This window comes from Vulpes lagopus, chromosome 5 (genome assembly GCF_018345385.1).
Source record: "Vulpes lagopus strain Blue_001 chromosome 5, ASM1834538v1, whole genome shotgun sequence".
In the NCBI taxonomy this organism is placed as follows: domain Eukaryota; kingdom Metazoa; phylum Chordata; class Mammalia; order Carnivora; family Canidae; genus Vulpes; species Vulpes lagopus.
Window position 1 is genome coordinate 21,230,030 of NC_054828.1, and position 15,188 is coordinate 21,245,217.

Genomic DNA, 15,188 nt, shown 5'->3' on the forward strand with positions numbered 1-15,188 from the left:
CATTCTTCTAGTCTAGAAAGGGCATTTGTTCTCTTTGTTGCAACCCCTGCCCTGGCCGCCAGACAAAACAGAGTCCCCATTTCTGCTCAGAGGTAAGACATTGGTAGAGCTGCTTCCTACCCATTCCTGCCACCTGCCCACACACACTCTCTGCTTCCCCAGCCACCTCCTTTGTACCTGAGCTAGATGCAGCAGAGGAAAAGCCTCTAAGTCAGATGTTTATAATGATAATGAATACTAATCACTGTGCCCAGGACACCTTCCTGTCCTCAGATAAGGATCATCTCAGGCTCTTCTGCTGGGGAACTTGGTGTTTCCTGCAGGAGGTGACATACGGTCCTGGGCACCAGTCATACCAGTGAGGAAGGGACCCTTCCAGAAGGGAGGTACCAGTGAAGTGTTAGGTGGAGAGGACTCTTGAGCCATGGCCCAAGTCTTGAAGTCTGGAAGTCTTGAAGAGGAATGGTAAACTGCTTTCCAGGGCTACAGGGACAAAAAGCTGAAATGGGCAGGGGGTGGGGCAGGGAGGTTACGGGCAGTTGCTAGGCCACAAAGACCCAAGTAAGACTTCTTATGCTGAATGGAGAGAAGTGCTGTCTTTACTCATTTTGCACTTGAGATAAGATGCAACGAACCCCACCTGGCCCCTTCCCAGTGGGACTTTTCCCTCGCTGTGCCTCCCTATTTCTCTGGGCCCGTGCTCTGCTTCTTCAAGATGAGACTCCTTTGTCCAGTCTGCATAACCCAGGCACTGGAGCAGTGCCCATGGGCTCCCCTGGCTCCCCTGCTGAGGGGTCCATGTGACGATGGAGATGCTTCATGTCCTGAGTGTATCCATGTCACTGTCTTGCTTGTGACATCATACTCTAATTTTGCAGGGTTTTACTGTTGAGGGAATTCGGTAAAGGGTTCACAGGATCCCTCTCTGTTAGTTTGTATGACTGCATTTGAATCTACAGTTACTTCAAAAGTTGACCATAAAAAACACCTCAGGATCCTTCCTTTTGAAACTAGAGCTACTATGGGATAAAGTACAAAGCCTATAAATTCCATGTCCTGCTCTGTCCTGTGTTACATTGCATCGTGGCATTGGCACAGACGATTTCTAGTTCCTTACTGTTCTGCAGCCCTGTTCTCTTGCTCTTGATGCACATTTTCACTCTTCATGGCTCCCTGCTTCCTTCCTCCTGGTGCTACCTCACCCACACCCCTGGGGCCCCTCATGCTAGGGCATTTCTAGTCACCCAGCTTCCGTAGAAGTGCCTACAGCTTGTGTGTGCCCACCCAGCTCCTTCCCCAGCACTTCACGGGTGCCTTGCTGGACCTCTGCCCCAAGCACAGCGCTAGCACAGCCAGCCCTTGGGCCTGGTGGCATCTGTGCATGGAGGCACCGTGGGGGAGTACCTTCAGGTTAACTGAAGGGCAAGAGTTTCTTTGCCTTAGGGCTGTGAGCCTCTGATGAACTGCTTAACATTGGGAATCTGAGAGTGTCTGGAGGACTTTCATACTTTCATGACCACCGTAGAGCCTGATGTTCTAGGCTGTTCTACCTGTGGGGGGATTTATACAGGAAATGGTTCAGAGCTGGTCACAGGAATGTGGCAGCTCCCTTTGGAGAAGCAGAGCATTGAAGGAGACAGGAGAATGGGGTGGAGGGGCCCAGCCAGGGAGACTGCCTCGGGTACACACACAGTGACACATGGTGTGTTGAGGAGGTGGCAGCTGGACCAGTTTGTGGGGAGGATAGTGCAAGTGAAGGTGCAAACAGCCTTGGCTTCTGCCTACCAGCAGTAACCCCAAGCCCGCACCTTCCCAAACTCACAGATTCTCTATTTGGCCCTGCCTCCATTTAGCAGTATCTGACTAAATACTGTGTGTCTGACGGTTCATTTGTATTTTTCTTACTGCTCTTGTTTTTATTTTGGTTTCAACGTAGATGCGCTATGAGCCGATGGTTCACAGTGCACAAATGATCAGATATGATTGATGCTAAAAAATGACATAAATTGGCTACACACATGTGCATATGTAATCTCCCTGTTGCCCTGTAGCCGACTACCTCTCTGATCAGATGTTTGCTTTCTGTAGGACTGGCAAAACGAGTTGGCGCTCGCCTGCTGCTGGCTTCCACCTCAGAGGTGTATGGAGGTGAGTAGCCGGACTCCCACAGGGGCACTTGCTCTGGGCCCAGGGGACTGTATTAGGTGAAGAAGAAGTCAAAAATGAGTCGGGATTCCATTGTAAGAAGGCCCAGCCTACTGTCTCTGTTCGTGTGCAAGGCAGCAGAGAGGCCTACCATCTGAGCCCTCTATGGTCTGCTCTCGGGGCTGAACCCCTCTTCCTCCTGCCCCAGAACGCTCTCAGAGGACTGTGTTCCTGTCACCTTTCCAGGAAGGCCCTACCACTTACGAACCCACAAGAGTGTTTTTTCCATTCAGCTCTGAAAGGACCCTGGAAATCTTTCATCAGGGATTTCTCTTGCCAGTCTAGCTGGTGCAGGTCATTCTTGGGTGTTAGCAGCAGGAGCAGTGAGCATGACCCACTGGGAACTCGGAGGTTGGCCTTTGCTCACTTGGTGAAGAGATAGGTGCTGATTGCCTCACCTGTTATACAATGATTTCTGGAAGAATCTTAAGTAGATAGTGCCAGAAAACTCTTGAGCCTGTTTTATCAACTTTCACCACCCTTGAGGCCTGTTAAGGAAGCCAGCATTCGGAGCAGGGTGAAGGCTGCATGTTCAGTGCACGCTGATTAACATTTGGTGCTCAGCCAGCTGGTGTGGGGTTGTGGAGAACTGTGTAGTTGAAGCAACAGAAGCGAGGCTCTGACATGGTGTAATCTGTCTACTGCACGTTACTATTTGGGATGGAAAAATGAGGAAGTGAAGGGGCAGAATAGGAAGAGGTGGTTTGTTTTTTTTAAATAAGGGAACCAAGTGAAAAAAATAATTACAGAAACAAGGAAATTCTACTAACTGCATTTCTGTTCTTTGTACTCCCTGTGAAAAGGTAGAGAGCACCATCCACCTTGAATCTCGGCAGTTAAAAGGATCCACCCCCAACCCATTTACCACAATGCTTTTGGAGCAGGCATTGAGTAGACTTACGTTTCCCCTCCCTGTTGTTTCTGTAGCAAGACTTACAAGGGATCAGTAAATTTCCCTTTAGAGAGAAGATTCCCCTCGGCTTCCTCTGCTGGCTTCATGTGTCAGAAGAGGAGGGTGTTGATACAGTTCAAAGGGCTTTTTCTAAATGTCCCAAATATAAAAGTACTCTTCTCACTGGACCCCTTCTTCTCACAAGGACCCCTGTCCAATCATCTTCCTGCCACCTTCTTCATTATCTGCATGTCTGATGACAGCTTGTGTCCCTTAGGGTTCTTAAATAACATTGAGATGTGACAGTTCAGCTCCTGTGTTTGATCAGTGCAGTAAACTGACGCTTCATGGGGTGGGTGTTTGATGTCTTAGCCTCCAACATGCTGAGAAAGGGAGATTAATTGGAAATTAGTTTCAACTCCAGACCTTTTATAGCAACAACATGTGAGGATTTTGTAAAGCCTCGTCTTGAACCTCAGGCATCTGGACACCTCAGCCCAGGGTGCCCATCGAGAGGCAGACACACAAGTGTGCCCGATCTTCTCTTTCTTGCATTTGCCAAATTTATGATAGTCTCTTTGGAGTCTAGGTGGCCCAACTCTTGTCACATATCCCCAAAAAAGGTCTGCTATCAATTATCTGTTACATCTGTGTGAAATTAAGTCACTGGCTTTCTTCTCTCAGGGAGTATTTGCCATAGACCTCTTCTCTCATCCTGCAGTAAAACTGTACTCCCTTCTTAAGAGAATTTTAAACCACAGCAGTGGCTAGAGAGGTCTGGATCTTTGCCTTGATTTCGCCATGCTGTAGAAGGAGTGCCGGCCTCCTGAAGGGGGCCAGCCAGCTTGGGTGCCTGTGCATTCATGTGTTCGTCCTGCAAAGGTCCTATTGTTCCCATGAGCTTGAAGTCAGATTTTGGCTTTAAGATAAGCAAAAAGGGGCACCTGAGTGGCTTAGTTGATTAAGCATCTGCCTTCAGCTCAGGTTATGATCTTAGAGTCCTGGATCAAGCCCTACATTGGGTTCCCTGCTCCTCGGGCAGCCTGCTTCTCTCTCTCTGCTGCTTACCCCACTCTTTCTCTCTCTCTTTCAAACAAATAAAATCTTAAAAAAAAAAAAAAGATAAGCAAGAAATGAATTTATAATACAGAGTTCCTGTGTATTGTCCAGATTTCTTGGCAAAGATTTATACATTCTATACCATGACTGTATGTACCATATACATTAGGTATTAATTCACTTTCCAAAAATACATTTGTGTTAAAAAATAATTTGTTGGTAGAGTTCTTTAAATAATCAGTTCCCTTGGCACATCTTAAAATGTGATTGATTTACACGTCAGAAAAACAGGAATTGGGAAGTGTAAAATGTGTGCTAAAGGAACAAGCAGTCATTTGCCTGGCACTCCATCCTTCCACCCTACTCAGAAGGGGGAAGTAATAGTCTCACTGAGGTTCTCAAGTTTGTTCTCATCTTGTTGGCACATGGGAAAATCCTCCTGTTGCACAGAGATGCTCTTAAAATCATTTCAATAAGTACATGCTTTACTATAATTATGTATTTTGTAAATATAAAGTGGAGCCATATATTCCTTCACATAGACTACATTTAACTATATAGTCTGTATAATAAGTGTTAAGAACAATTTATGGAAGAGAAGGGACACTTGTAGTTGAGATACCTTGGTTTATTTTTTATCCCTGTAAAGTACTGTCCTTACTTAATATGAGAGATAAGAGCAGTGCATCCTTCTGAAACTTGGAGAATGGCCTGTGCCACGTTGATAGGTATCTCCCCATTTGTAAATGTTTACCTTGGTTTTTCTAGAGCAGCCTTGGACGTCATAAATACTCATTATTCAGAATGCGAATGACTGAATGAACACACGGTCTTACTTTCCCATACTCCTAGATCCTGAAGTCCACCCTCAGAGTGAGGATTACTGGGGCCACGTGAACCCCATAGGACCGCGAGCCTGCTACGATGAAGGGAAGCGCGTTGCCGAGACCATGTGCTATGCCTACATGAAGCAGGTATCAAACCATGTTCAGGGGGTTGGGGTGTAGACATTCTGAACACCTGTTCCATCAAATGCAGAGCACCATACAGGAATGAAACACCATAATGAAGTTTGCCTGACAGTGGCCACTGGGGAAGCTTAGTTTTCTCACTACTGTAACTTCATAGTATTATCAGCAGCTTTTCCTGTGTATGTCCTTTTTTAAAAATGATTTTCTGGAGATAAATTCTTCAGTGTGGAGTGCTACCACATGGCTATGAATGGTACATTTCTCCATTGCTTGATTGCCTGCTAGCAGTTAGTAAAGGCCTCTGTTTTCCTGAAGCCTCCAAATCCAAAATATCTTTTTTAGTTTTCTTTGAGTTATTTAATAAGTATAAAAGTGAATTTGCTGTAATTTGAACCTTTTTAGGAATTGTTACTTATATTTATTTACTATTGTTTCCTGATCTCTTAATTATTCAATATTGCTGCACTGGGGGCTTCTCCCTTGGATGACGTCATATGGCAGATCCATTCACCCATGTGTTACGGCAGAAGGAGCCCACGAGACCGAGAGGTGGAGGGTCTGTGTTCCCACCCTGGCTCTGCCTCCTTGTGCCCTGGACTGTGACCTATCTGTCACAGCACTGTCTGTCTCCAGGCAAGGGCCCAGTCTAGTCCATCCTTTCCTCGGTTGCTGTCCCTGAATTTGGACCAGTTTTCTGACATCCTCACAGATGTACCCTCTGGTAAGGGGTGGTACGTGGGGGCAGATTGTTGCAGACTAGAGTCAGATGGTGTGGCCCATGCTCCCAGGACTTAGAGACTTGAGTGTCTGTTCCTGGGAGCAGCATTCTGAGGCCAAGGGTCCCGCCTGCAGTTGAGCTCAGATGGCCATGTGCTTTTGCATAACAGAAGAGGTTTGTCAGTGTGTCTGGCAGAGTATTCCTGAACACCTTTTTTTTTTTTCAGTGGAGAGTTGTCAGGAGCTTTTTTCCTCATATTTTTAATGAAATACTAACATTAAAGACTCATAGAATACTGTGCTGATAGAGGTATTTATTTATTCTCTTCTTTCTCAGCCAGGGGAAAAACTAATTGCTTTCTGAACTACTTTGGGCAATTGGCTTACATTATCCGTTTATCTTAAGAAACATAAATCAATTCTAGAAAAGACATCTTTATTCTTGAATCCAGAGTACCTTCACCCCACAATTTAAGATGGTCTCCCAGATACAAAGAACAACCTCTAGATGGGTATGTTGGTACTTGAGAAAACTAACCTGAGTGCTTAAAGGGTACATGTTACATTTTACTGCATAATAAGTATAAAGACTATTGAGTTTCTGGACTATTTTCGTGTATTTTCATTCTTGTGTTATGTTGTAAATGAGTCTGGTGAGTCTATAGGAGATACCTATTTTCTCAAGATGTGACCTTATGATAATTGTAGTAATAATATATCCAGCATTTATTGAGCGCTGACTATATGCCAGGAACTGTGATACACATCCAGACACTAGCCAGGGTATTCATTTCAAACACAGACTAGCGCTGCATCTGTACATGTCATCAGGCTCATGAGCTCAGGAATATAACATCTAGATAAATCTGGATCTGTCAGCATTTATATTTCTGCCCACATAGGTCTTGGGAGGTTAATGGCATAGGTAGCATTGCTCTGAAAACTGTAGTCATCTTCCCATTAGAAGCCCTTTGTGTATACAGTTGGTCTGTACCTGTGTCCCTAAGAGCCCTGATGAGAAGGACAGTCACTCATTTGAGTGATACCTCTACTATGGAATGTCCAGCATGTGCTTCACCCACAGGAGCCCCTAACAGATGATTATTGCATGGATGGAAAAGTCACATTGGTGGTCAAGTGAATAATGTGCTTCTCCCTGGGACACTGAGGGCTCTACTTGGTAGAGCCAAGTTCTACGTGTGGGAACAGTGTATGGATTACTTTCTCTCTTGGTACTAGGTTTGAGAAGACCTTGTGGAAGAAAAGCTCTGTGTTTTTGAGAAGCTTGGGGTCTTGGCTAATAGCACCCAGTAGTCAGTAGATTCATCTAGGCTCATCACATTATTTAGCACACTTTTGCCCAAGGACTCTTGTCTGCCTGGGTGGGTGTTATGGTCACTGCTGCCTGAAATAGCACCTGCCTCTCGTTGCAAGTTGGGACTTGTGAGCTGTGTGATGCAACCACCTTCCCGTAGCACTGCTCCTGCTCCTTCAGGATGGCCATTAGGTCAGGAAGTGACTATGCCTCTGCCCCTGTGGGTGGTAAGATCATATCTGGTTCTGGTGGCTGCACAGCAGACAAATGAACATTATATCTCTTGATGTGAGGACAGTGTGGCCAAGGGCAGTGGGCTGGGACAGAGGTCACTGTGGCCTTGCCGGAGTTCTGAGAGGCCTGTGAGGAAGGCACAGCATGGGTTTCCCACCGTCCCTCTCCTATTTGTCTTACAAATACTCTAGTCCCTTGCAAGGAGAGCCACAGGTCCAAGACCAGACCCCCTTGGGTTCTCTCTCCCTCCTTAGGATCCATGCTGAGAAGAAACATGGATGCACCCTGTAGTTCAGAGGTGTTTGTGTTCCTGCCCTGGGAAGCGTGGCCAGGAACATAAATTATGAGAACACAGACGAGCAGGAAGGAAGAAATGTTGCCCATAATCCTATCCAGAGAAAAAATAAGGATAGAACAAAGTAAAATAGATACCACCATGTGAAAATTGTAAAAGATGTAAACATTTAAGACATTAAAACAAATCTTTTACTCAGAATTTTATAGTAGTGATGAGAAAGAGTGGGTCAGAGCACCTCCTGCCCATATGGTTTTGGCCCCTCTGGGTACTACCTGGTCTGGGGGAGTTGGGGGTGGCCCTTCAGGGCATGGCCTGGTCTGTGGGAGTCAGGGGTGGCCTCTCTGGGTGCGGCCTGGTCAGGGGGAGTTGGGAGTGGCCCCTCTGGGTGTGGCCTGGTCTGAGAGAGTCAGGGATGGCCCCTGAGGGCATGGGCTGGTCTGTGGGAGTCAGAGGTGGCCCCTCTGGGTGTGGCCTGGTCTGGGAGAGTCGGAAGAGGCCCCTCAGGGAGCGGCCTGGTCTGGGGGAGTTGGGTGGCCTCTCTGGGCACAGCCTGGTCTGGGGGCATCGGGGGGTGGCCCCTCTGGGCACAGCCTGGTCTGGGGGAGTCAGAGGGTGGCCCTTGTGGGCTAGGAGTGCCTGGGGTGAGTTGGCCTCTCTTAGGGCTCAGCCTGTAAGGCAGATTTGTTTAATCACACTTCATTCTCCTAACACCTTTGAGGTAGGGGGTGAATAGCCCATTTTACAGTTGGGAAAGTGGCTGCAAAACTTGTGTTTAGCTCCTTGGCCTGTAAGTAGAGTTTGAACCCACACCTGGCTGCCTGGCTGCTGATGGCCCTGCAGGGGGCATTGCAGGTGAGGAAGCTTGGCTCAGCAAAAGAAGATGCAGCTCCAAGTCCAAGGGCCTCCGTGCTCCGGTGAAGCACACACCCAGTGAGGACACCAGAGCCAGCAGTCCACACAGCTTTGCTCTGGAATTGCCTGCTGCTCCTTAGAGCAGTGTAGTTAGCCAATAAGGGGCTGTGTTGTGACATGGTCCGTTCATAGTTCTAAATATTCAGACTTTCAGGATAGCATGGTAGATTCAAGACTTTAGGTGTACAATTTATGCTGTCTGTCTGGAGACATGAGAAAAGAATGACCAGAAAGAAGGGGAAACCATCATCCTTTGGCATATTTTTAATTCATTATTTTAATAACTTAAACTCTTTTTTTTTTTAAAGATTTTATTTATTCATGAGAGAAACAGAGAGAGAGAGAGAGAGGCAGAGACACAGGCGGAGGGAGAAGCAGGCCCTATGCAGGGAGCCCAACGTGGCACTTGATCCCGGGTCTCCAGGATCAAGCCCTGGGCTGAAGGTGGCACTAAACTGTGCTGCCCAAACTCTTATTTTTTTACATGACCCATCCCTTCTTAAGTATATATTGTCACTTCATTGTGAAGACTGCATATGGTAGGCGGCTATGTCTTACTCTGAGTAAATCCAATGAATAAGGATTGAGAATATAGTCAAGGTAAATAGAGGTATAAATAATCTTTTTCTAAAGGTGTTAAAGATCTGTTCCTAAAGAACTTTTCTAAAGATCTAAAGGAAGATTTTTCTCTTTTCCAAAGGATTCTCAGAATAATGAATTCATTTTCACATATGGAAATGCCCTAATGTATTGGAAATAGAACTTGATTTCCCAGAAAAATCTGTCCCACATACACATTTCAAAACACGTCCTTCAGGGAAAGAGAAGATGCAAGTCCTGTGAGTCTCCTTCCAGGAGGTGGAATGAGATGGAACCCAAAGAGGATTTTGACCTTTACAAAAACATGGGAAAAATGAAAATAGTGTTCAAATTTTGTTTTGCATCCCAGAGGTGGTACTCACCCTGAGCCCCTTCCCCAGGAGCCACACTCAGCATCAACACTGGATGCCTGGGCTCTGACCTGTGTGGGAGCGTGTGAGCTTACTCTTGATTTATTCTATTCATGTTAGCAAGGTGTGTCCTTGGGTATCAGAAGAGCCTAAGAGAAGTTATTTTGGGGGGGTCTGAGAAAGCTCAAAAATTCATGGTAATTTCTTCCTTGTTTTACGTCATCCTGGCTTCTGTAGGGTTTCATAGGAATGCTCAAATACTGGGAGAAACCTGTCCTTTGAATTTGTCAGAGACGAATTAAAGTGTATTTTCTTTGTGCACTTGGATGCAGTGCTTTTGTAAATGTGGGGACTTTAAATGTGGGGACTTGTCTGCATGCTGTGGTTGGTGCTTGGTGTGCATTGGAGCTCACGGCCCTGCACAGGTACGACTCTCTGGAGTCCATGGCCCACCAGCTGGGTCTGGGTCTGCAAAACAAGCCACCATTTGTAAAGCTGTAGATTGGCAGAGCAGAAAGATAGCTCAGAAATCATCCAGTGGCCAAGTCCACTAGCCTTGAGGGTTTTATTCTCTGGCATCAGAAACTTTTAAGAAATTAGAGGGTTCAGATGTATATTTTAGTTAAAAAAAAAATTGAGGGCAGCCCGGGTGGCTCAGCGGTTTAGCACCGCCTTCGGCCCAGGGTGTGATCCTGGAGACCCAGGATCGAGTCCCACACCAGGCTCCCTGCATGGAGCCTGCTTCTCCCTCTGCCTGTGTCTCTGCCTCTCTCTCTCTCCTCTCTCTGTTTCTCAGAAATAAATAAATATTTTTAAAAATAAATAATAATAATAAATTGATACTCGGGGGCACCAGGGTGGCTCAGTGGGTGAGCATCTGCCTTTGGCTCAGGTTATGATTCTGGGGTCCTGAGATTGAGTTCCGCATCAGGCTCCCTGCAGGGAGCCTGCTTCTCCAACTCTGCCTGTGGCTCTGCCTCTCTCTCTCTGTCTCTCATGATAAATAAAATATTTTTAAAAATAGATATTCAACAAGCAGCTAACAAATCAAATGTTTGAAGGTAGTGTTCACCCTTCGGTGTGAAGACCTGGGGCCTGGACTTGCCTACCATCATCTTGGCTCCTGGCTCTGCCGCTTGCTCACCAAGCCCTTCCCACATCTAGAAACAGAGTAGTATTTGCCCCCCTCCTGGCCTGTGAGCATTGGCCTAACCTGCTGCACAGAGAACACTCTGGACTGATAGTTAAGGCCAAAGCAGGGCTATTGAGGGAGATTGGCAGGCAGACACATCACTGCTATCCCCTGACCTTGTATGGCCTTGTCCCTGTGCCACCATCAACAGTGAATTGCAGCTTCTTAGCACCTGGGAGAGTCATGCTCAGCAGGATTGCTCTGTGTTCTCTAATGGCCTCCATCCTCTTGTCAGGTAGGGGCAGACCTCATTAGGATGCATTTAGGAGAGGCCCCAGGGGAATTACACGGTACACTGTTTAGCATCTCATGACCCTGTTGCTTTTGTGATGTGCAAGCACTTCTCCCAGAAGCATGGGAAAAATCATGGAGGCTTCATAGAGCCAGGCCCGTGGTACCAGGAAGCACTTTGCTATTTCTCCCATCCTTGCCCTAGGTCCCCCTTCAGGGCAGGCTGCCTGTAGCATGGAGAGGGTGGCAGAGGAAAGCTCTTGGTCAGCAGCTGTTCCTCCCTACGCAGGGCTTCTGTGTTCCATCTTCTGGCGCCTGCCATCAGTGAAGACGGTGACTGTGATCCTGTGTTCAGTGGCTTGAGATAGTACTCACCAAGGAATGAGTGCATTTTAAAAAAGAGCTTTTGGGGGAGAGCCCATTTAATCCTGGCAACCTTTCTGTCCTCTGGAGATATTTGAGGAGGGAAGAGTGGTTTGTTCCTTCACTCTATCTCTGGGGTTACTGCTGGTTGATCAGACAGGCCTGCCTATCAAGCCACTCACCCCTCCCAGGCAGTAGACGTAGGGAAGGAGACATTCTGATGGCAGCTCACCCATGTTTATTGTAGCCTGGCCACTATTTGCAAAACCCAGTTATCAGAGCAAGCCACGTGCTCTTTCCCTGCTTGTGTTTATATATGCTCACTTGGCGTGGTGCCCTGAGCATTGCCTTCTCTAAAGTTTCTACTGGTTTTATATTGTTATGACTCAAACTTGGAGGAGTCGTCCTGATGTTTGATAAAAACTTCCTGACAGTTGGAATTATAAGTGAATGACTCTTGGTCCCCACCTGGGACAAAACTATGGACACTATGAAACCAGCCATTCTTTTTTTTTTTTTTTTTTTTTAAGATTTTATTTATTTATTCATGAGAGACACAGAGAGAGGGGGGGCAGAGACAGAGACACAGACACAGGCAGAGGGAGAAGCAGGCTCATGCAGGGAGCCCGACATGGGACTCAGTCCCGGGTCTCCAGGATCACACCCTAGGCCGAAGGCGGTGCTAAACTGCTGAGCCACCTGGGCTGTCTGAAACCAGCCATTCTTAGTGACTGGGCAGTTCCTTGCCTGAATCACTGTTGTGTGTGTGCATACACGCATGTGCGGAGACCCTGCCTTGTGCCATGGTGGAAGCTCAGGTGCACCGGTAGTCGGCAGGACCCTGTCCCTGGCAGGTGGAACGTTGAATGTGAGTTAAGAGTTTGTGCATGTGTTTGCTCATTGGTCCTTCAGAGCAGAGTCTCCCTGAAGAGGCATCATGGCCTGGTGGGCACCTTCTGGGTTTGCATTCAGGGAAGTAGGCTGTAGATCAGACACAGGCCTGAGATGGAGAGTAATTATACTTTCCTCCAACATGTGTATGTGAACACTCAACTGGACTGCCACCATAAACAGCTGTGTCAGTATCTGCTGAGGTCCGCCCTCCCACTTGGGGTCTTGGCAGGATCCCAGGGGATGAGGGCTGATGGACTGAGTTGGAGGTGGTCTTTGTGTCATGATGAAGCAGAACACAAACTCCGGAAGATGCCAGCATGTGAGAAGAGAGCAGGTCTTAAGTTGAATGAGCCCTTGGATTTATATTTCTTTCATTTGAGTTTGAGACCTGGAGTTTCCAGAAAAGCATGGTGGCTATCCCAGCAAGTTTACCTGGTCAGAGGTATTATCCTGTAGCACCAAAGGTTACAGTTGAAATGGAAAATCAAAACAAACAGACCTGTGTAGGTGCTGGCCAGTTCCTGTCTGCAGAACACAGCTTCTATTAGGCTGTGTTCTGGAAGGTTATTCTCAAGGACAGAGAAGTCCAGAGGATGAAAGCATTTGATTTGTTGCAACCTTGCATAGCCCAGTGAGCTTCCCCCTGCTGGGTGTGTGGGTTTGACTTTTGTAAATTTGATGAGGTTTTTCCAGCCTTTTTCTAGAATAACTCCACATTCATTCACTTCTGATTCTTTCTTCATCTTACTAATTAAATGCAAGTTGATACCTTTTAAGTTCTTTTCTATTGAGATCAACATCTCTGCTGCTTTCTTCTCTACTCCCCATTTTGGAAATATTCCCTGGTTAGTTCAGTGGAGAAAAGAGTTGATTTATTTATGGACCTAGGATTATAGCTCGTACCTTAATCCTAAAACTCTGAGTAGCTGGTGTGGGCACTATAATGCATTGCTGGGAGGAACTAGCAAATATATAGCCCTCTGGTTTCTAGAAGTGAGCTGTGTGCTGAATGGATCCATGCTTCTCATGTGCTTCAAATCTCAGTGCACATAAAAACTGCTCGTGTTTGTCTAGTAACTGGTCCAGAGACGTGGGCAGAGGTGGCCAGCCCGGGGAGCTCCGGCCACAGAGAGGCCACATGCACCCCTGGGACACTGTACCTCCTTACTTCCCACTTGTCACACTGCTGGAGAAATCGGTGCTAAATCAGCCCCGTTAGTTGAGGGTCCTTTGGATCCCAACCTGTGCCAGACCTAAGGTGATAGAATTAGAAAACCTTCTGGACAAGTAAAGACAACAGTAGCAACCCGTGCTTTTTGCTCACAGGCCCGTGCCAAGGGTTGTGTGGGGGATTGGCTTCCCTTAGTGCGCTCCTGTAAGGTGAGCACTGCCCCCTCGGGGTATAGTATGGCTGAGTGAGGTTAAGTGGAGGTGGACGGCACACAACTGCCCGCAGATGGTCTGAAGTCTAATGGGCAAAACAGGTGAGGAACACAGATGCTGTGAAAGTCCGCTAATTCAGGGTGTGATAAAAACATTTAACTTTTTTTTAAAAGATTTTATTTATTTATTCATGAGAGACACAGAGAGAGAGGCAGAGACACAGGCAGAGGGAGAAGCAGGCTCCATGCAGGGAGCCCAACGTGGGACTCGGTCCCAGGACTCTGGGATCAGACCGTGGGCTGAAGGCAGACCCTCAACTGCTGAGCCACCCAGGTGCCCCCAAAACTTTTAACTTTTGATTCATGAAGAAGCAGCCTGTGAAATTAATAGTTGCATGAGATAGATTTGAGAAGGCTCTTGGGGTTTAAAAATCACACTTGGTGGGCAGCCCGGGTGGCTCAGCGGTTTAGCGCCACCTTCAGCCCAGGATCTGATGCTGGAGACCCGGGATCGAGTGCCACGTCGGGCTCCCTGCATGGAGCCTGCTTCTCCCTCTGCCTGTGTCTCTGCCTCCCTCTCTCTCTCTCTCTCTCTCTCTCTCTCTCTCTGTGTGTGTCTCTCATGATAAATATATAATCTAAAAAATAAAAGTAGTAAGCACACTTTCCTAATTAAGTATTTGAAAATACACCTTTCCTGGTTACAAAAGTAATGCACACTTATTGAAACAAACAGAAAGATTTAAAAAACAAGAAAATGAACACCTGTAACCCCACCACGTAGGGATAGCTGTTCTCAATAATGTTGGTACTAGTCTGTCCAGGCCTTGTAGCTAATAGTCTCTAGGGGGTTTCCTTCCGGAACAGACTGGTGGTGTAGGGCAGTGTGCCTGTTTATGGATGCGTGTGTGTCCCGCCTTTTCCAGGATAAAACGCTTGCTTGTTTTCCTTCATATCATTCATTGTCATTCTATGACATTTAAATCACCATTGAGCGATAAACTTGTGTGAAATACTATGTGAAGAAGATTATAAAAGAGTAGGCATAGCATGGCTCTATTTGGGAAGTATACTTACTTACTGGGGAAGAAAGTATTCTGTAAATATTTTTACCCCTTGTACTGTTTGCTACCTCAGAGGTTCTCTGCCAGAAGGTCAATTCCAGTGGCCTGATGGCAGTGGAACTGGGGACACATTGGAGTTTGTTATAACTCTGTGCAGTCTTCAGACTTGTTAGTCAGTGTATTATAGAGACACAACCAGAAAGCCACTTTCACACAGGAGCGAAAGCTGGACGTTTTCAGACTTGCTTTATGGGCCAGACACTGGAAACACAAAGCGAAATGCATCCCACATCCTCTTCTGTTCTAGGAAGGCGTTGAAGTGCGGGTGGCCAGAATCTTCAACACCTTTGGGCCACGCATGCACATGAATGACGGCCGGGTGGTCAGCAACTTCATCCTGCAGGCGCTGCAGGGCGAGCCACTCACGGTAGGTGCAGGCCTTGGGGTGGGGTGTCGCGGGTGAGGGTGTGGCAGAAGGAGCTGGCAATCTGCAAGCAAGCAACCAAGGA

General features: G+C 46.9%; 1 protein-coding gene across 3 annotated transcripts in view; it reads left to right on the forward strand.

Annotated features, from left to right (window-relative positions):
• Window positions 1-15,188, forward strand: part of UXS1 (UDP-glucuronate decarboxylase 1) — a 93,666-nt gene that overhangs the window by 60,561 nt on the left and 17,917 nt on the right. For all 3 annotated transcript variants that reach the window (XM_041756758.1, XM_041756759.1, XM_041756760.1), the window contains exons 8-10: window positions 2,089-2,148; window positions 5,009-5,130; window positions 14,987-15,106. In XM_041756758.1, coding sequence (XP_041612692.1) covers window positions 2,089-2,148; window positions 5,009-5,130; window positions 14,987-15,106 — 302 coding nt within the window. The remainder of the gene's footprint in view (window positions 1-2,088; window positions 2,149-5,008; window positions 5,131-14,986; window positions 15,107-15,188) is intronic.